We start from the raw sequence: 22,413 nt of genomic DNA, 5'->3' as shown, positions 1-22,413 counted from the left end.
AAGCAAGATTCAGTCACGCTGAACTTTATAAAATAAATGTAGAAGACAATATTTCACAGTGTATTATTGTTTGCATTTTGAATTAGAGATATATGGGGGCATCAAAATCTTTCAAGTTCTCCGGGACTCTAAAGGTCTTAATTTGATGACTGGACTGAACAGCCCTTTACCTATTTGGATACAAATACAAATATAGCAGAGATTACTCAAGCTGAGTTTTCCGGGCAAGAGGTGCTTTATCCAACCTCCATTCCTAGGGGAAACCGACAGACAAACTTTATTTCTGATTTGTGGCCCCGTGCCAAGTATTTTGTGACCTAAGTGGGGAGGGAAACATTACAGAAGAACCGGAACAATTTCCTCACAGTTGTATTGAATTGTCTTTCATGTTAATTCCATACGTAGAATGTTCACTCATTACACTGACAGAGAAGGGCCTAGGGCTGGTGGCCAGAGCTCCTTTTGCTCCCATTGGCCAGAATGTTGGAAAGTGGAGGCAAGTTGCCACTTTAGGCTGCGTCCACACACCAGCGTTGCCCCATTTCCACATTTTCCTAACTGTTCATTTCTGCATTAGGTCTGAGCATTCATGTAACATAAAAACCGCTTCCAGCAATAAAGCAGAATATATAGTACAATTCTGTAGCCACATGGCAGTGTATTCCACGTTCCCATTGTTCTGTTAGCTGTTAAGTTCTACAACATATTGGCGCTTTCATATGACATGAAAGGTACTTCCAGACATATAATAGAGTGCTGTCAGGAATGAGCCAGCTCCAAGCGAAGGTTTGCTGCCAACTGCAGAAAGCAGCTAGGAACAGAGAGGCTTAGATGTTAGTCAGGCAGGGGAGAGCTGGCAGCTGCAGACCTCAGCTCTTCCTGACCTTGGCAGGCAGGCTGATAAGGCAATAGCTGAGAGCAGGCTAGAACACAGCCAAAGCTCGCTGGAAGCACAAATACAGCCTCTCAGAGCAGGAAGAGGGTGGAGCTGATCCACTAAGTCCGAAGAGTCAGCGAATGGGAGGGCTGCTGGATAGGAAGCAAAACAAGAGACGTAAGGGTCATAAGTTCAATATCTTCTGTCGATACCGGAAGGAGTCTTCAGAAGGGTCATCTTGAGTAATGATACCGGAGGCTTTGTCAGAGCCATCCATCTGTTTGTTTTTGCAATAAATCCTCCTTTTTAATTACCTATGCTTACTGCTGGGAACCTGGACTCCTGGCAAGTGCAAATGGGATGACTTCTGTAATGATGGGATGTCCAGGAAAATCGGGACAGTTGTGAGGCATGGTGATCTCCAGCCTTCCACACCGCACTATCTGGCCCTCATACTATTCCTCAATCCCTTCACTGCCCCTGCTTTGCACCGTGAGTGTTTTTGCCTGGCTGGAATGTGTCCTTGAACTCTGATCATGCCTCTGGCTTGTCTGCATGAAGGATAGATGGGAATGTTTGAGTAGCTAGCCTACTGTACAGAGGGCAAAATACATTAATTGCTTTGCTCCCTTTTGCCTCTTCCCCCTCCCATGCACTCATGGCATGTGGCCTTGCAACAGTTGAGCATACTTGCTCCCCAGTGGCCCTCCTTTCCAAAATCAAACCCCACCAAAATATTCTGTTGCTTTTCTGGGTGGCTGGGAAAACCACCCCCAGGAGCACCATTCAAGATGTTGATTACCTTCCTTTAGTTCAACAGCATCCTGCCGGTGCAGATAATTGACCCACGACCCCTTTTATTGCTTTATTGCCACCGATTTAGCACCAGTTTATTCATCAACATCTGGTGGGCTGGGGGGGGGGATTGTGCTTTATTTTTATTAGCTCTCAAATGGATGGCTAATGCAGCTTAATGGGGCAGCAACAAGCAATTAGAGTTTCCATTTCTCTCTCTCTCTCTCTCTCTCTCTCTCTCTCTCTCTCTCTCTCTCACACACACACACACACCACTTCCGTTTTAGAAAACCTCTCAATGTAAAGGTGCAGGAGGTAGTTTAATTAAGAAAAGTTGTGCAACTAATTGTCTGTTCAGATGCCACACGAAAGCCTTGTGGGGTGGTATCCAATGTCAGTCATACTCGAAGTGCGCTGATTGAAACTGATGGGCATTGCTTGCTCAGCTCCATTAAATTCAGTGAGTCTACTCTGAGTAGGTGGACACAACCCTATGTGTATGTAGGACTGAAAAAGAAGACACAGTTTTTTCATGCATGTTTTTGCTGTGGGGGGGAGGTATCTGGCATACATATTTTGGTCAAAAATACTCTGTAGGTAGGTGTGGAATGTAACCTAGAAGCTCTGCTTTTAAAAAAATCTATCTAATCAATAATTTTTGAAATAACCATTCAGCAATACCTCCAGTCAAGAATTCAAGATAGGGGAATCTGTCACTTTCATTTCTCCCGGTTCCTCATTTTTCCAACCTTAAATTTAGTTCTTCAAATTTCTGCAGCAATTCACAAGTTGTTGTTTTTTTTTTAAAAAAAGAAATCCTCTTAAAAATTATTCAGCATTACAGTGTGAATTTCTCCTAATAAACACATTTTTGTATGCAGTTTGGTCTAATGTACACATTTTGGCAGGCAGTTTCTCTTAATTGCATTTGTGTATGTTATTTTCATCATATATGCTTTTAATGCACACTCTTTCACAATACATGCATTTTTGAAAACATTATGCAGTTAGAGGACTGCATTGCAAAATTCAGATAAGTGTGAATTTTGAAGGATAGCTATGCTTTGGTTCCTACATAATTCTGGAAAGTGCAAATTTCATAGGCTTGAGAGGACTCATGGCAAAGTAAAGGACCCCAGCTGCCACTCTGTCAAGCTATGGAAAGGGGGTGGAGATGGGATTGCAGGACCACTCTGAAATAATGCCTAATCTTGTTCCACCCACCCTTCTCCTTTTGAATTCATTTTTCCTTTTGTGTTATGCCATTTATATTGTGCATCTGAGTGGTTAGTGGGGCAAGAGACAAAAGTTGTTGTTGTTGTTTTATTATTATTTATATCCCATTCATCTGGCTGGGTTTCCCCAGCCACTCTGGGCAGCTTCCAACAAAATACAGTGGTAGCTGTTGGAGTTGGAACTTAACTGGTTAAGTTGTTCCCATGGTGCCTCAGCATTCTGACGTCAGCCTAGCAAGCTGGGAGGAGTTTGGGAAGAGTTTCTGTCTGTTCCCCTCTGGTCGTTGAGGGAGAAAGACGTAGCCTGTAATGGCGGAGAGGAGCCCAGGAAATCCCTGGGGGAATGTCGGAATAAAGAGCTGAAAAGGACAAACCTGGACTCTGTGTGTGTTTGTCTGGAAGCTAGGAAAAGGACGTGACAGTTTATCACCGCTGTGTTTATCTCTGCTAAGGTGTGACTGGAGCTACCGGACGACGGAGCTGAGTGGCGCAGCTGAGGGAAGCGCGCCGGACCGGGCTGCCATAAATAGCTAATTGAGGACCAATAAATCAATTAGCGGGGCCCCAATATCGTATTTCATTACAGGTTATGGGTAACCCAAAACACCGCTTGTAAAACTGTCACAAGAGGCTGCCAGAATGCGTTTGAAGTTCGGCAGGAGATGGTGGTTGTTTTTTGCCTGGTGTTAAGAGGCAAGGAGAGCTGCGGAGCTGAGAGCAGCAGGGAATCGTTTCTCCGGACGGGTGCTGGATGAGCTGGTGATCTTGTGAGTACAGCTTGGGGCCCCTTGGGAGAACGGAAGAGGATGGCAGGCTGCCAGGTCTTGGAGGACTGTGGGAGGCTCACTTTAAGAAGTTGGGCAACCTGGCTGCTGATCTGAAGTCTACTGTTCTGGGTGCCAGGAAGCCAGAGGCCGTTCAGCGCTCCAGGGTGTTTGTGAGGCTGGAGGCGGAAAGCAAGGGCCGGGAGATGGCTGCTTCAGAACAGAAAGACAAGATGGCGCTGATCACCTACGTGAGAGCCGGTGCACAGCTGGGAAAGGCTGTGGGCCCCAGAGGGGGGGCAAAGGGACTATTGGCACTTGGAAATGTGCTGCATTTGCTGTGAAGCTTCAGCAGGAGGCCAGAGCCCTGGAGAAGGAATACAAAAGCCTAAAGATGGCTGGAGCCCCTGTCCCTGATGCTTTAGCCACAAGGAGTGCTGCTGAGCAGGTCGGGGGGGCGGAAGGTTTCCAAAGGCACGTTTAAAGTTTTCCACTGTACGTGCTGGAATGAAGTGGAGGTTCAGAGGGGGCGGAGCTGGCAAGGAGTGTTTTTCCGGAAGAAGGAGAAGGAGGCCAGCTGGGAGGAGCCCCGGAGCAGTGTTTTTCCACTGGAGTTCGTCATTGCTACACGTGTAATGCAACGTGTCTGCGTGAGGAGCTTGGAGAGCGGCAAGCTGCTGGGAGCCCTTTACCTACCACTGGGGGTGCAGGAAAGCGTCCTGGGAGCCCTGGGAGCAGTGGGGGGGGGCGGTGAGCAGTAAAAGCACAGAAAAGCCTCTTTTTCCAAAGGCTGCCAAGAGATGTTTGCGTCGAAAGTCGAAGCCTGGGAAACAGGACACAGCTACAGGCTTCAAGGCCAGCCATCTGCTGCAGCGGGAGATACGTGCTGCAGATTTGTCTGGGAACTCTGAGATAAGTCCAGTCTTCAGAGCAACGCAGGATGTTGCGGTTTCGGACGCTGCAAAGGACAGAGGCAGCGGGACGGTTGTTGCTTCTATGGCAACTGTGAAAACAACTCCAGCCAGGACACGATGACACGCTGGGTGTTTTGGTTTCTGCTATCAGGCAGCACCTGATAGGCAAGCTGCGGAACTGCAGGGCTGTTTTCAACAGGAACAATTGTTTTATTCACAGACGGAGCACAAAAAGGCAGTCTGTGGTGTGGCTAACGTGTTTTTTCTCTCTCCTTCACAGGAGGAGCTAGAGATCTGCGTTGTGCCGGGACTAAATAGTTGTCAGTTATCTGTATCTGCTCTAACGAAGCAGGGGTTCAAAAATGTGCTTTGAAAATGACACCTGTTCCATTTTCAGAGGGGGGCGACAACGGGTCAACATGGCGAAGAGCAAGAACAATTTCTTTGTTCTGGAGACACCTATGGAGGGTGGTGGGAATGCTGAAAAAGCACAGGCGCAGTGTGCTAAGGTTCCCAAAGATGTGCAAAAGCTGCACAGGTGCACAAAAGGGTACAAGCTCCGGAAATGTGGGAGGTCCCAAGGGTGCAGGGCATGCAAAGGTGCAAAGGTGCTTGATTTTCCCGGGTTTGGGAGGGTAGCCAAAGAGCCCTTTGAGCTTGTTCACACAGATCTGTCAGGACCCAAGAGGTCTGAGAGTCTGGGTGAGGCCAGGTATGTGCTGTCGCTGACAGGTGACCACAGCCAGGTTGGCTGGTGTTTCTCTCTCAAATCACAGGGGGAGGTGGCGCAACTGTTCCAGGATTGGGTTGCGGAGGTGGAACTAAGGTTCTCCACCAGGGTGCAAGGGTTCAAGAGCGACCAAGGGTCACAGTTTACTGGGTCTGCTCTGGAGGAACTTTTCAAGGAAAAGGGAATACGTCACCAGGTGACGGGTGCAAAGTCTTCTCAAGGGAGAAGGGAGGCTGTGGCTGAACCCAGTGATGGGGATCAGGTCCAGAATCAGGGTTCAGATCCCGGTGATGGGGACCAGGTCCAGGGTCAGGGTTCAGGGCAGGTTTGGGCATCTCCAAGGGTTGTGAAAGGAGTGTCCAGGTGTGAGGCTTCATCTCCGGTAATGGAGAAAGCTCACGGAAGGGTTGTCAAGTCAGAGGGGGAAAAGTCTGACGGAGAAGACACAACTGCTGGCCCTAATGGGTCAGTAGGGTTTCAGGTCACAGGTGCGTGGAAAAGTGTCGCACAGTGTGATTCTGGGAGTGTTGAAGGGGTTCAACAGGTGCCTGGGAAAGATGCCGGGAAGGGGCACAAGGCAAAGGGGAAGGTGTTGAACTCAGAGGGTCTTGTCAGAATGTGATGCAAGAGGGGGTGTTGGAGTTGGAACTTAACTGGTTAAGTTGTTCCCATGGTGCCTCAGCATTCTGACGTCAGCCTAGCAAGCTGGGAGGAGTTTGGGAAGAGTTTCTGTCTGTTCCCCTCTGGTCGTTGAGGGAGAAAGACGTAGCCTGTAATGGCGGAGAGGAGCCCAGGAAATCCCTGGGGGAATGTCGGAATAAAGAGCTGAAAAGGACAAACCTGGACTCTGTGTGTGTTTGTCTGGAAGCTAGGAAAAGGGCGTGACAGTTTATCACCGCTGTGTTTATCTCTGCTAAGGTGTGACTGGAGCTACCGGACGACGGAGCTGAGTGGCGCAGCTGAGGGAAGCGCGCCGGACCGGGCTGCCATAAATAGCTAATTGAGGACCAATAAATCAATTAGCGGGGCCCCAATATCGTATTTCATTACAGTAGCTTGGGTTACAGACGCTTCAGGTTACAGACACTTCAGGTTACAGACTCCGCTATCCCAGAAATAGTACCTTCGGTTAAGAAATTTGCTTCAGGATGAGAACAGAAATCGAGTGGAGGCGGCGCGGTGGCAGCGGGAGGCCCCATTAGCTAAAGTCGTATCTCAGGCTAAGAACAGTTTCAGGTTAAGAACAGACCTCCGGAACAAATTAAGTTTGTAGCCAGAGGTGCCACTGTATTAAAATACAATAATTCATCAACAGGGCTGCCTTCAGATGTCTTCTAAAAGTCAGATAGTTGTTTCTTTCTTTGACTTCTGATGGGAAGGCATTTCACAGGGCAGGCAACACTACTGAGAAGGCCCTCTACCTGGTTCCCTGTAACTTCGCTTCTCGCAGTGAGGGAACTGCCAGACGGCCCTCAGAGGAGGACCTCAGTGTCTGGGCTGAACGATGGGGGTAGAGATGCTCCTTCAAGTATACTAGGCCGAGGCCGTAGGCACAGCAAAGGTTTACTAGTGTCTACACGCTCTCACATACCCCTCACTAGGCATTATCAGAGTTCAAGGTCACATCCCACCCAAGGAAAAGCACACAAGGAGGGCCAGTTGGGGTTGTATCCAGGGGAGAGTTTCAAGGGCTGGATAGAGAAGCTTGGAGGGCCACATTTGGTCCCGGACCTGAGGTTCCCCACTCCTGAGATATGATGATACCAATAATAGTGTCAATAAAATTAGATTATCAATGTTTGTTTCATTCCTGCTCCCCTACCCCCAGGCCTTTCTCTCTCCAGGCTGTATAATGGCTGTCGTTTCAAAGAGAACATCCACTAATCTAAGCTTATTGAAGCATACTGAAGCTGAGCCAAGCCAGAAGTAGCTAAGGGCCTCACAGAGCATAGTGTGCTACAGATGTCAGCTTGAGCTCCTTCCAAAATGGAAAGCACACACAAAAGCCAGCAAAATCCCCAATATTCACATTTAAAATGTGAGGATCAGGCTGTCAGTGGAGGCTTGCCACTTTGGTTTTATTTATTTTTCTATCTCTTAAATTTGTCAGTCGCTTTATTTTGCCCAGGGCAACCCAAAGCGACTTTGTTGTTGTTGTTTAGTCATTTAGTCGTGTCCGACTCTTCGTGACCCCATGGACCAGAGCACGCCAGGCACTCCTGTCTTCCACTGCCTCCCGCAGTTTGGTCAGACTCATGTTTGTAGCTTCGAGAACAAGCGACTTACAACCAAACAAATTGGCAATAAACCCCGTGTTGATACGTCAAAACCAAGATGGCATTAAAAAGACCCCACCCACTTCTAAAAGGCCACAAAGAGTTAAAGGCCAACGGCATGATTATAGAGGAAAGTTCTTGCCTAGTGCCTAAAGATATGTAATGATGGTACTAAATGAGCCTCCCTGGGGAAAGCATTCCGCAAACCAGGAGCCACTACAGGAAAGGCCTCTTGTGTTGCCACATTCTGGACTTCTTGTGGAGGGGGCACATGAACAAAGGCCTCTGATGATGAATGCAGGGTCTAAGCGGTTGATATGGGAATAGTCAGTGCTTGAGGTATTGTAGTCCTTAGCCATTTAAGGCTTAATATAGCCTTGTGAAAATTAATTGAAACAAAGCATGTTTTCTATGCCACATCGATCAGTCTGTCAAGCACCCACAAAAGAAGATGTTTTCGGGACGCTTCAGTTATTATGGTATCAGAAGCCTGCAGCCAATAGAAGGAATGATGCACTTGCCACAATATGTTGAAGTTCTACGAAAGAGAGTTATTCCAGAGCTGGAAAAGAGGTATCCTGGCGGTACTGGGATATTGCAGCAGGACCTAGCCCTCTGTCACACATCAAAAGTGGTGAAGAAATTCATGACAGAGCAGCAAATACAGGTACTTGATTCGCTAGGGAATTCCCCAGATGTAAGTGTCATTGAGTATTTGTGGGCTATATGCAAAAGTCGCCTCCATGCTGTAGACCGTACGACTATGGAGAAGCTCATTCAAGCGCTGATTCAAGTGTGGTACATGAATCTGAAAATCAACAGTGACTATTCGAAACTAGTAGACTCCATGCCAAACCATGTTCAAATGTTGCTTAAAAACAGTAGAGGTCATATCTGTTACTAATGTACGTATATGTGAGTTTTGTAGATGTATATGTGAGTTTTGTACAATAAGCTACTGTACGAAATTCACCGTTTGTTTCAATTAATTTGCCCAAGGATGTATGTCAAAAGCAGCACTCTGCATTGGGCCCAGAAACTAATTGGCAGCCTGTGCAATTGGGTCAGGATTGGCGTTATATGCTCAAACTATCTTGAAGAACATAGCCACTGAATTCTACACCAGCTGAAGTTTCCAAACTGTCTTCAGAGGCAGCCCCCCACAAAACATGCTGCAGTAATCTAACCTAGAGCTTAGCAGAGTGTAGACAACAAGAACTAGCTTAGTTGGTCTTTAAGGTGCTACTGGAAGGAATTTTTTTATTTAGACAACAAATGTTAGGCTAGTCCTGTCCAGATAGGGGGTAAAGCTAGGCCACCAGCCAAAGCTTTCCATGGAAGGCATTCCAAGCTACCAAGGCCACCTGAGCCTCAAATGACAGCAATGGGTCCAGAAGTACCTCCAAGCTGTGTACCCATCCTTCTGAGGGAGTGTAACCCCATCAAGAGCAGGCAACCTCTCATCCACCCGGTCTAGGAAACCACCCGCTAACAGTGCCTTAGTCCTTTCTGGATTCCTTTGATTTTTATGAGAGTGTTTAATGCAGGAGAGCATTCAAAACCTTGACGTCCACATCCCTTTGTAGCATGAAGCGATGCAGTCCGGTCTACTGCCACACAACTCCACCTCATCACTCCAGTCTACCGCACAGGTAGGACCAGGACCAGATCTACAGTGCAGAGTCCAGGACAAACCATAGTGATAGTGGTACTACATGGTCCACTTAGCTGTTTTGATCCTCACTAATTTCTGTCCGTCCACCCCCTTGGGCTGTGGTCATGGAGCTATGAACAATGTGCCCTTATATAATCAGCTGCGATGGCTGAGTGGGTTGCTGCTGGTCCTGATGGATATCAGGCACAGAAACTCCTGCCAGCACAGGGTAAAAGAAAGGAGACGGGGAAGTGGCTCTGCCTCTCGAACTGGGGCAAGTCCAGTGGGAGAGTGCTGGCCGCAGGCCAGTTTCGATACCAGCAGCCTTTTTGCCTTAGCACAGATGTCCGATTATTTCCTTTCCTTTCCTAATGTGGATTCTTGTTAAGCTACATCATTCTGACCTTCCTCTGTCAGATTGTGCATTGGCCTTGCCAAGAAATGCTGCAGATTAATTAAAGCGTTGACATATTTATTTATTTATTTCGAGCCTAGATCTGTTGACGGTTGCACAGCACCAGCATCGCCCATGCAATCATCCTTTAATCTTCAACCATGTCTGGAAACCATGTTTAGTTCTGCAGCTTTGAGCAGGGAGGAGCTGCAGCTTCTCTGCTGTCATGCTGGGGGAGCTGATGGGCATCAGTGATAGCCAATGCTCTCTGGGAACAGGTTTGAGTTGTTTCAGTGGCATTCGGTCTCCATTTGCTGCAGCTTTGTTTTATTCTTGTTCTGTCCCAAGCGTTTCCTGTTCTGCCCCAAGTAGCCTCAGCCAGATGGAGTTCTAGCCCCAATGATGGATTCTAGGTGGAGTACAGCATCAGGTTTAAGGTGCTGGTTTTGACCTTTAAAGCCCTATGCGGCCTACGGAACCGCCTCTCCTAGTATGCCCCGCAGAGGACCTTAGGGTCCATAAATAACAACACTTTGGAAGTCCTGAGCCCTAAGGAGTTTAGATTGGCCTCAACCAGGGCCAGGGCCTTTTCAGTTCTGGCCCCGGCCTGGTGGAACACTCTGTCACAAGAGACTAGGGCCCTGCAGGATTTGACATCTTTCTGCAGGGCCTGCAAAATGGAGCTGTTCCACCTGGCCTTTGGGCTGGACTCAGTCTAACCCCCTCCCCTATTATTATTTTTTTGATGGAACCCCTTATATGGAATTTTGTATATAAATTTTCCCTCAGCTCTTTTTGCTGGCCCATGTAGAACCAGCATGGATAGTTGGCCCCGGTAAATATTTGACGTTTTCTCCCCTTATGGCTTTAATCTATAGGCTACCTCTAAAACGAGGCTGCATTTTAAGCTGCATTTTAAACCATATTCTAACTTATATTTTAATCAACTGTTTGTTTGGTGTGTGTTTTTGTTATTGTTGTTGTTTTCTTTTGTTTTTAATGTTTTTTCCTGTATTTATATTTGGTATTAGCCGCCCTGAGCCCGGTCTTGGCTGGGGAGGGCAGAGTATAAATAAAAATTTATTTATTATTTTTTATTATTATTATTACTAGGCAAGACTTTAGGCTCTGGAAAAGCAGCCATGAGCAGAGCAAGGCAAAGTGAGGTCCATATTCCTTGTAGCAGCATGGACAGTTCGTGTGGAGCTCAGCCTGGCAAGCAAACTCAGATGTTGCTTCAGCAGAGTCCTGAATAGAAATTCAGTTCTATCTAGGTGCCTGGAGGTGGTTGGAGGTTGGATGGCAGCTAACAGATTGAGGTTGAATCCTGACAAGACAGAAGTACTGTTTTTTGGGGACAGGAGGCGGGCAGGTGTGGAGGATTCCCTGGTCCTGAATGGGGTAACTGTGCCCCTGAAGGACCAGGTGCGCAGCCTGGGAGTCATTTTGGACTCACAGCTGTCCATGGAGGCACAGGTCAAATCTGTGTCCAGGGCAGCTGTCTACCAGCTCCATCTGGTACGTAGACTGAGACCCTATCTGCCTGCGGACTGCCTCGCCAGAGTGGTGCATGCTCTGGTTATCTCCCGCTTGGATTACTGCAATGCGCTCTACGTGGGGCTACCTTTGAAGGTGACCCAGAAACTACAACTAATCCAAAACGCGGCAGCTAGACTGGTGACTGGGAGCGGCCGCAGAGACCACATAACACCGGTCTTGAAAGACCTACATTGGCTCCCAGTACGTTTCCGAGCACAATTCAAAGTGTTGGTGCTGACCTTCAAAGCCCTAAACGGCCTTGGTCCAGTATATCTGAAGGAGCGTCTCCACCCCCATCGTTCTACCCGGACACTGAGGTCCAGCACCAAGGGCCTTCTGGCAGTTCCCTCACTGCGAGAAGCCAAGTTACAGGGAACCAGGCAGAGGGCCTTCTCGGTAGTGGCGCCTTCCCTGTGGAACACCCTCCCACCAGATGTCAAAGAGAACAACAACTACCAGGCTTTTAGAAGACATCTGAAGGCAGCCCTGTTTCGGGAAGCTTTTAATGTTTGATGTATTATAGTATTTTAATATTCTTTTGAAAGCCGCCCAGAGTGGCTGGGGAAGCCCAGCTAGATGGGCGGGGTATAAATAGTAAATTATTATTATTGTTATTATTATTATTATTATTATTATTATTATTATTATTACCTGTTGAGCTGGGAGCAGCCTCTTCCAGGAAGAGGAGCTTTGCTTCCTTATTTGTTCATTTTTCTATTTATTCAGAGTATTTGTGCCCTGCTCTTCGGCCAAAGAGGCTCCCAGAGTGGCTTACATACATCTTCCATGTGCGCTTACAATCTAAAGGAAAAGGGGGAAAGCGTGACACACAAGGAAAGAGAGACAGGGAGGGAAGAGGAAGATACAAATCAAAGCTCGGGCATCAAATTCTAAACAGTTGTTCCTACAATGACCAGCTGGCACAGTTCAGGGGCAGGGGGTTCCTGATGGAGCTTGGCCTCCAGCAATGCTGATGAACTGAGCCCCACTTCCTATCTCTCCTCCAGAGGTAGTCTGATGAAATGGCTTCCCCTAGATGACAAGTGAGGGGAGATGTGGCCTGAAGGAGCTGCCCTGTCACAGCAGAGCTGATGGAGTAAGCTCTGCTTCCCAGCTCTCCCACTGCTGGAATGGCTGTCGTCAGAAGACAGTTGAGGGAGAGGAGGTTTGATAGAGTTGGTCTGTCACAGCAGAGCTGATTGGCTCCAACAGTACAAGGGCATTTGTGGCTTGGCTGGGGCTTTCAGGCCAGAGTGCTCTGGCTCAGAGGATGTCAAAAACAGAGGTTGCAGTGAGCCAGGCTCCTGGTGTGGATGGGTTTTCACTTGGGCCCATGACCCCATCTCCTGAACCTGGGGAGTCTGACAAACAATGACATCACACCACTGTGGTCTGATGCTGTCATATCACAGGCTCCTGTAAGAAACATAATAGTGGTTGCCCCAGCCACTCTGGGAGGCTTCTAGCAAAATATAAAAACACAATAAATAAATATTAAAACATCATTAAAACATTTTTAAAAAACTTTCCTATATAGGATGGCCTTCGTTGTCTTCTAAAAGTCAGATAGTTGTTTATCTCCTTGACATCTGGTAGGAGGACATTCCACAGGGCGGGCAGCACTACTGAGAAGGCCCTCTGCCTGGTTCCCCGCATCCTCACTTCTCACAGTGAGGAAACCACCAGAAGGCCCTTGGAGCTGGATGTCAGGGTCTGAGCTGAACAATGCAGGTGGAGACGTTCCTTCAGGTATGCACATGGGGTGAGAGCCAATGCTAGTCCTACTCAGAGTAGATCCATTGACATTAATGAGCCTGAATTGATTATACCCATTCATTTTTAAGAAGTCTACTCTGAGTAGATCTAGCATTGGTTAGAACCCATTAACTTCAATGGATCTATTATGAGTAGTATTGGAGTCAACCTATGGGTTGCCACAGCCAAGCAGATTACCTACGGGAAACTGCCTTAGACCAAGTCAGGCCATTGGTCTATATCAGGCATGGCCAAACTTGGCCCTCCAGCTGTTTTGGGACTACAACTCCCATCATCTCTACCTAACAGGACCAGTGGTCAGGGATGATGGGAACTGTAGTCCCAAAACAGCTGGAGGGCCAAGTTTGGCCATACCTGGTCTATATAGTTCAGTATTGTCTGCACTGACTGACAGCAGTTAGTCTCCAAGGTTTCAGACTGGGAGCCTTTCCTAATTGCCTGGGGTTGAACCTGGAACTTTCTGCTTGCAAAGCAGATGCACTCCCACCGAGCTAAGTCTCTTCTCCTTTGAAGGGCTGTGAGATAAAGAAAGGGGAAAAGAAAAATTGTGCTGAGAAGCAGCAGCCAGGGCATCAACATTTTCTATACAGCAGTGAACCATCATGAATGCTCAGCAAGTTAAGTTCAGCTATGTCAGCCATGCTAATTTCCAAAGCAAATGTTGCTGTGGGAGAATGTTCAGTACAGCCTTTGCTTTGGGTTATAGAGATACACAGGAATGATCCGGGATGGGATAGAACATATTATACACTGCTTATAGCCTCAGCTACAATGGTTACTAATGCAGTTCTGGTCCATTATTTCTCAATAACCCCCCATCCCAAATTAATTGTAAGCCATGCCAACCACAAATGGCTCCCAGCAAGTCACAGTGGCTTAAGATGCTTTAAAATGGTAAGCCTAGCAAAATGTCCATTATCCGATTTCCATATATACCTTCTCCAAGCTGCAAGGCATTACTTTATAAAATGCACCACTGTTCATTGTGGAGTAACATCAAAAATGAAAAATCCCAAGGCCAGTTTGGTATATTTTATCTCATGGAATGCAGAAAATGTCAACTGGAGGCAGGCAGGCAGGAAGGAAGGTGGGTGGGGCTGAGGGATTATTTCTGTTCCCCGAAGGAAAGGAAGAAGAGATGTCAATCTGCAATCTTAACCCCACTCACATGGGAATAAGCACCACTGAATCCAACAGGACTTGCCTTTGAGCAAGCATGATTAGAACTGCAGCCTCAGCTCCATCACCAGAGGACTCAAATTTTGTTCACTTCTTAGATTAAAGGTGGGGAACCTGTGGTGCACAGAAGTTGCTGAACTACAACCCAAATAGTAGCCCCGGTCACTGGCAACCCACACTATGCTAACTCCACTGCCAGAGGCATCATGCCTCTAAAAACAAGTTGCTGTGAGGTCCAGTTGGGGAGAGTGCTGTTACACGAATGTCCTGCTTGTGGACTTCCCATTGGGGCATCTGGTTGGTCACTGTAGGATCCAGATGCTGAGCCAGATGTGCTGTTGATCTAACCCAACAGGCTTGTCTGATGTCCTTATGAGAAGAAGCATGTCCACAATTCTTCTTCAGACTTGGCAAAACCCCATAAAAATGAGCACATTGTGTGATCTAAGCGTTTTCATAGAAATATTTAACATGCAAATTCCCATTGTTGCCGTTGACCTGCAGCTACGGTGTCACCCTCCTGGTTGCAACAGCACTGCTGCCTCTTGCTGGGGCCAGGATGGGTCTGGGCAGGGTAGCAGCAAGGGCAGGTGGGCACCGTGGGCAGCAGGCATGGTGACTGCCAATCCAGTGCTCCCTCACATTCTTAGCACTACCCCAGGTCCAGAGAGTGACAGAGCTTTCCCAGTCAATAAGGCCATTCAGTGGAGGAGCCCCAACTCATAGCACGTTCCTAATCCCAAGCACGGGAACTGATGCAAAGAGGGACAATAGCCCAGAGTTTTACAACCCCCTGACTGCATTACTCTTAGGTAAAGATAAAGGGACCCCTGACCATTAGGTTCAGTTGTGACCAACTCTGGGGTTGCAGTGCTCATCTCGCTTTATTGGCCGAGGGAGCCGGCGTACAGCTTCCGGGTCATGTGGCCAGCATGACTAAGCCGCTTCTGGCGAACCAGAGCAGCGCACAGAAACACCGTTTACCTTCCCGCTGGAGTTGTACCTATTTATCTACTTGCACTTTGACATGCTTTCGAACTGCTAGGTTGGCAGGAGTAGGGACCGAGCAACGGGAGCTCACCCCGTCACGGGAATTCGAACCACCCACCTTCTGATCGGCAAGTCCTAGGCTCTGTGGTTTAACCCACAGCGCCACCCGCATCACTCATTACTCTTACTGTTGTGCAAATATTTTGTTAAACACAAGCTCATCAGTACTGCCCTGATTAAACAAGACTCCCTTGTGGAGGACCAGAGTTCATTGAAGAAGAAAAGAATGATGAGATTCTGGAGGAGGCCAGAGCAGTGTGAGCAGTGGGAACATAGTTAACGTGAATGATTGCACACGTAGGCAGCCTGAAGCAACGAGACGCTGACTAGCGAGAACCCATTTCGTTTGCATATCTCATGGCAGAGGAATTATTCCTTGGTGAAGAGTCCATTGATAAATGAAGTGCCAGTTGTCCAGAGCCTATATGAAGGAGGACAGGGTCTAATTTTGGCTCCAGCAGTTTCACAGTGCATCTATTGAAACAGTGTGAGGAGTGGAGCACAGTCTAACTCAGGCTTCCTCAATCTCAGCCCTCCAGACGTTTTGAGACTACAATTCCCATCATCCCTGACCACTGGTCCTGGTCTAACTTGTCCATGTTCTGACAATAACCCCACATGCAGAAGGGTGTTTCCCCAGGGGACTTTATTTCTCCTGAATCCAACTGGTGTCATACATTCACCATGCCAAGATCTAAGGACATAAGAAGATCCCTGCTGGATCAGGGCAAAGGCCAATGTGGTCCAGCATCATGTTTATATAGTGTCCAACCAGATGCCCATGGGAAGCTGGCAAGCAGGAACTGAATGCAGCAGCAGCCTCCCCACTTGGATTGCCAGCAGCTGGTATTTATAGAAATACTGTTTCCAACAGTGGAGGTAGAAGGCAGGTATGGTTATTAGCCTGTGTGTGTGTGTGTAAAGGAGATTCCAACTAAACATTAAGGAAGAACTTTCTGATGGTAAGAGATGTCCAGTTGTGGAATGGGCTACATCAGAAAATGGTGGACTCTCCATCATTGGTGGCTTTTATGCCATCTGTCAGGAATTCTTTAGCTGTGATTCCTGCATTGCAGGGGGTTCAACTAGACGATTTTTTTTTTTTAGAAGATATTTATTGAAATTTTCAAGATGTTACAAAATGAAAAAAGAAAAAAAAAGAAAAATACAAAATAAAAAACAGTTTAAAACAACTCAATCTTTCCATTACTTATTTTTCATTAGCTTGTTTCCCGGACCGCCTCACGCCTCCCTTTTTTGTATTCCAATTCAATTTATTAGTTCAGCAAATCCTTCCCCTCTTTATTTATCCTAGTCTTTAATCTTAAAATATTGTAACATTAAATTTTTACCTATTAGTAATCCATTTTTCATATTCCCTTATAGTATTACAGCTAAAAACCACTTAATTTCTATCCAACATCATTTCAACTAGACGATTCTTGGGGTACCTCATCCAACACTACAATTCTATTATTCTACACACACACACCCCTAGTCTTGTAATATGGTGAAATAAGCAACTTTGCAAGTGTGATGGGAGAGGCGGCAGACCAACAAGGGAACCGCTTCCTTTTATCTGTATCTCCTTAATTGTCCCTGCATTTCATCTGTCTCACCGACGAAGAATCTAGAAGGTGCCTATGGCATTTAGCCAGTTTGAAATCATTGATTCAGTCACCCTCATTTCCCTTCCCATTTTTTCCCTTCTCATTTCTGAGACACATATTATTATTATTATTTCTTAAACCCTGTTTCCAAATGAAGTTTAACTCTTTCCCAAAGACTGTTGGCTATAACTCTTCTTTCCATCGCATCAGTTCTTGAAGAATTTTTAATTATTGTTGATGCCTGGGAGAAACTATGGTAAAGAGACAAATTAACAAGTCAAAAGCACACTGGTTCTCAGGGAAGTGATACTGATATGAGAGTGAGCGGGGAGAAGGAGGGAGGCGAGCTGGGTAATTCATCTCACCTATCTTGACCTGATGCATCTGTTCATTATTTGAAAGCTGTAAATTGAGATGCAAGACTATAGCACACCACTGGCGATGGCTTAAAATGACAATGCTTTCTCTAGTTCATGCAGCCTCTTTTAGGCTGAATCCAAACCAGCAATATCTTCATGTGATCCTCCACTGATATTGGTGCAGTATTTGAAAGGAGATAGTTCGGTTTAATTCTGCTATGCATTCCCCAGCAAGCAGAGCACCTTTGACGGGTGGAACAGAGGCTCTGGGGAGCTGGGTCCTTCAAGCTTTCCACGTTGCACCTCACAAGATCCTGCAGAAAGGCCTTCTTCACCAGCACAAAGTTAAACAACGGCACTCACCCCCCAGAGGAGGCAGTGATAGCCACCAACCTAGATGGCTTTAAAAGATGATTGAACAAATTCATGGAGGAGAGTGTTGGGATGCGTCCAAAGAAACGGGGGCAATTGGCAGGCCCCCAGCTGGCTCCAGCCCACCGGCCAGCAGCCGGGCGATCTCTGGTCCTTGGAACAGCATGTAACTGCAACTCGAGCTTCAGAAACCTTCAGAAGCTGAGCACGCAAGCCGGCAGAGAATAAAACTCTTTGCAACAGAAGGGCAGATAGAGGCTGCGTAAAGAGTATTTACAGGTATTTTATCCAGCATCAGGACAAAGGGGAAAACATGTCTTCTCCCCTTCATGTCTAAGCAAGCAGCATAAGCAAAAGCTATACACACAATGGAAGTTCCCAGCAAGCTGTGCTGGAATGTAAACAGACATGTGACATACAATAAATCCACATATCTGTTAAGGTGGAACGGAATATCATAACAGAGAGGACTATTGGTAGCTATTAGCCATGATGCTCTGCATCCATAGTTGGAGGCAGCAACGCCTCTGAATACCAGTTGCTGGAAATTAGACCCTCCATGAAAAACTGCTTTCTTTCATCTGGTGGACCACTGTGAGAACAGGATGCTGGACGAGATGAGCCATTGGACTGATCCAGTAGGTTCTTCTCATGGTTTTATGCCTTTAGGCGGGTGGAGCTGTGGCCTAAACCACTGAGCCTCTTGGGCTTGCTGATCAGAAGCTTGGCGGTTCAAATCCGCACAACAGGGGGAGCTCCGGTTGCTCTGTCCCAGCTCCTGCCAACCTAGCAGTTTGAAAGCATGCCAGTGCAAGTAGATAAATAGGTACCGCTGTGGCAGGAAGGTAAACAGCGTTTCTGTGCGCTCTGGTTTCCGTCACAGTGTTCTGTTGCACCAGAAGCGGTTTAGTCATGCTGGCCACATGACCCGGAAACCTGTCTGTGTACAAATGCCGGCTCCCTCGGCCTGAAAGCGAGATGAGCGCTGCAACCCGCCTTTGACTGGACTTAACCGTCCAGGGGTTCTTTACCTTTTTAAACCTTTTTTAAATGTCTTTTCTCTGAACCAGATGTTGTAACCTTTCCTCATAGGGGAGTCACCCCATTCCCTTCATCATTTTGGTTGCCCTATGCTGGACCATTTCCAGCCCAATATCCTTTTTTTTTTTTTTTTTAGGTGAGGCAATCAGAACTATAAACAGCATTTCAAGTGCAGTTGCACCACATATTTGTACAATGTCATTAGCAAGACAGAGATTAAGAAGGCTGGAATCCGTGTGTTAATTTCAAATAAGCAACAAACTTTTGGGCACTGTGAGCTTCTCCTGGTTAAGACTGCATTGTGTTTTGTTCAACCCTGAACTGCGGAAAGAGTGTGCTAAAATTGCAGGATTAAATAAAGAGAAGGAAACGGGAAAGGAGGCGTCTTTGTAGAACTGGACTGTCTTCCGTAATTGTCTCCGCTGCCTCCGTAGTTTCTGTCTCAAGTACAAATGACGGAGTAGCTTTCAAAGAACTTGCTATGAATACTGTTTGCTGGGGGAAAAGATAAGTCTGAACAACTATAATTCAGAAAAACAACAAAGGCAATGCATATTCCCTAGCAACCCAGCCCAAGTGAGGAGAAGACCTACATTTATAACAACAGCAGGATAGATAGGGAGAGTTCAATTGGCTTGTTTTTCTAAGACCCAAAAGGAGCTCTGGAAGGGGGTGGAAGAGCAGGCAGTTTTTCTTCTGTGGAACAAGGCAGTCAGCTTCTTATTCTTGCTATACTGAGGCATGGCGAAAGGATTTACCAGTATCTGCTAGTTAGCTAGTTATAGTGTCTTTACATTGCTCTTCAGCTGAAAAGGCTTTCAGGAACGGCTTACGTGTCAATAAGAATAATATTATACAGCCCCTGCCCTCAGGCTTACAACACAAAAGTCAAAGGGGAGGAGCTGGGAGGAAGAAAACAAAACTATTGACACACGCTCTTAAGGTTACAGAGAGACAGTGGACCCTCTGGATATTAATTTAATTCATTCCTGGGGTCCGTGCGCACCCTGAAAAATCCATATCCAGAGACTCAAGCTGCGAAACCCGGAAAAAGACTTCCTGCTTTGCCACTTTCACAACCTGAAGTTTATGTTACTCGAGAGTAACGTAACCAGAGGGTCTACTGTATTCAGATGACTAGCTTTTTTTGGCAAAGTTGTTGAGCTGCATTTGGGGTGGAGCAAAGTTGTTGAGGTTTTTTTTATTTTTTGACAAAGTTGTTGCACTTTTTTATTTTTTATTTTTGCAAAATCTAAAAGAAGAAGAAGTTTTGAGCTAATTTTAAGGAAATTCACCAAAATCTACTCTTCCGACATGGGTTGCCATACATGTGGATTTCCCCAGACATTTCAGCGATTTCCCACCCAGACACTGTTTCCAAGGGCTGGACGTATGGCAGCCCTAGGCTAACTAGGATGAAAATGGGAGGGAGAGGAGGAGGCGAAAGGTGCTGGTCTCCCAGGGGCCTTTGTGACAGACAGAACTTGGGTCATCCTCCGGGAGACCCTGTAACCAATCATGGCCAGGTGGAGAAACAGCACGTTGACCAAGGAAACAGTCACCAAACAAAATTGTGTAGAGCCCTGATTGCTGAGGGAAGCTTCAAGGCAGATTCACCAACAGAAGGAAACACAGGCAAAGAAGACAGTTTGCCACCTCCTTCCTCTCCCACGAAACTAGTCTTCTTTATAATTTAAGCTTCCAAAACTGCCTGTTTTAGATCCACATTACACCTGCCACATCTTTTTACATCTCCCTCCTTAAAAGCCTAAATGGCTGTGCTAACCTCCCCCTTCCAAGTTTCCCTAAAAGCTGCTTCGCTGGTGCTCAGATGTTTTTGGTTCACAGCTGCCCCATGTTCTGCCACGCTGTAACTCAAAGGCAGCCATCAAACAGATGGTAAAAGAATCTTTTATTTAATATAAAGCATATGGCAGACTCCAAACAAAACAAAATAGGTTCTCGCATTTGCAACTGAAGGTCAGGCAAATTCTGACAGACAAGGACTTGGAATGTGATCATCCCTTCCACTCCTGAGTTACTCGTGATCTGCCACTTCCTTCATTCTTTTGAACACCTCTCTGTTGTTGTTGTTGTTGTTGTTGTTTTAATCACTCGCATTGGAACCACTCGTCATGAATAGGAAGCTTTGTTGTTGGTGTCAGTGTGCACACCATACATTTAAAGCACATTTAAAGAACATCTCCCTCTTCAAGATCCCTGGGAACTCTAGTTTAAGGGTGCTGGGAACTGCAGTTCTGTGAGGGGTAAATAGGATTCCCAAGATTGTTCAATGTGGGAATCTTTACAAGGATAGCGCATTCAACTGTTGTTGCTTTCAATCTCAGCAAAAAATGTATATATTATATTTTATTAGAGTTTCATTTATAAGATGACAAAGTGACAAAAAAGAGAAGAGAGAAGAGAGAGAGAAGTGTAGGGAATACATTATAATACAATAAGTATCATCAGTTACGTTTCCACACATTACTATATAGATATATGTAATCTTGTAGCTTCTTCCTCAAGTTCGTTTTTTACTTCTCCCACTGAGGGTGATATTAAGATGGAGATCAGGATTGCAGTGAGAGTTTAGGCAGAGAAATACTTGCTCCTTAAATAAGTATGTGCAATTGCCCACAGTCCTAAAGATCACGTCTGCAAAGGGCATGACCCCTGGCAGTTGTAATTTCCCAGCACTTTGGAGTTTGTATAAGCAGATAAAACCCTTAATGCAACATGTTAAACTGCAAGTTGTTGTCATTACTTGAATAATCTTACAATCTGGGTTTCTCTCTTCCTAGCAACAGGGGTGATCCTCACTCCCCTTATCTCCCACAGGGCCTAGCACAGTGAAAACACTTTCCCGTTCTCAAACTTAGAAGCAAACATTCTGTTCCAATCTCCCTTCACCAGATGGCTTGGAGCCACCATTGAAGTCCCTCCCAGCACTCTAGAGCAGGGGTTCCCAATTGGTGGTCCACAGACCCCAAGAAGTCTGCATAACCCTGCATAACCCCAAGAAGTCTGCATAACCAGGGGTCCATGTCAGCTATCCAGGACATCCCATTTTGGAGCGCTGTGCTCCTGCATGGGTTACGTCACTCATGTGAGTGTGTGGCCCAGAAGATGTATGTCCCAGTTTTGTACTGGGACATGTTGGAGGGTATGGTGGCACCATAGGAAGTCCCTGAAAGAATGTCAGGAGCTGGAGTCAGGCATAGGTCACCAATAAAACAACAAAGCATGTGATGTCCGTGAAATTAACTCTTTATTCAAAGAAACAAAACAGCTCAGTCCTAGTGGTCACAGCAATCCTTCCCTGTGGGTCTTGCCCCAATGAAGCAGTTGCAAGGACTGAATCTCTCCGCCTTCCCACTCCCTAAGGCTCCCCTCCCAGTTCCTTCGCCAGCAGCCTAAGGCTTCATGGTCTTGCTTCTCTTTTATCCACCCTCTTCATTTCTCTGTGTTTTCTGGGAGACCAGGGCGAGGGAAGCTGGCCTCAGCAGGAGCAGGAGATTCCCTGGCTTTTTCAGCGGCCTGCCTCATCTCTATCTCCTCTTCCCCCCTCCTCTCCTGTCTCTGAGTCTGGACTGCCCTCTACCACAGCCTCTTCCTGCTCACTAAACACTGTTGTCTCTTCAGCTTCCAACACTTCCTCCTGCCAGTCTGCTGCCTCTTCTCCCTCTGGCCACTCATCACCAGTCTCCTGGCACTGACCCTTCTTCACCTGGGGGGAGGGGTTTCTTAGGGGATTCCCCAGTTTCTGCCTCCCACAACTGCTCTGCATCCAGTCTCCATGACAGAAAAGGATAGTCATTCAGCAGATGAGTGTCTGCCTATCATGC

At 46.7% G+C, this 22,413-nt stretch overlaps 1 protein-coding gene across 1 annotated transcript; it reads left to right on the top strand.

The window, feature by feature from the left end:
* Positions 1 to 3,493: 3,493 nt before the first annotated feature.
* Positions 3,494 to 6,350, top strand: LOC310692934 (uncharacterized protein). The gene is made up of 2 exons (XM_083474520.1): positions 3,494 to 4,301; positions 4,519 to 6,350. Exon 2 carries the CDS (start codon positions 4,948 to 4,950, stop codon positions 5,935 to 5,937), a length of 990 nt encoding a protein of 329 aa, XP_083330646.1. The 5' UTR covers positions 3,494 to 4,301; positions 4,519 to 4,947; the 3' UTR covers positions 5,938 to 6,350.
* Positions 6,351 to 22,413: the final 16,063 nt, after the last annotated feature.

The sequence above is a fragment of the Podarcis liolepis genome (assembly GCF_965112155.1).
Source record: "Podarcis liolepis genome assembly, chromosome: 14".
NCBI lineage: Eukaryota > Metazoa > Chordata > Lepidosauria > Squamata > Lacertidae > Podarcis > Podarcis liolepis.
Note: the sequence above shows the minus strand (reverse complement) of the source record. Positions and strands in the feature narration are given on the sequence as shown.

Excerpts from the sequence above, each read along its gene's own strand:
- LOC310692934 (XM_083474520.1), top strand. The coding sequence starts at position 4,948 with ATGTGCTTTGAAAATGACACCTGTTCCATTTTCAGAGGGGGGCGACAA.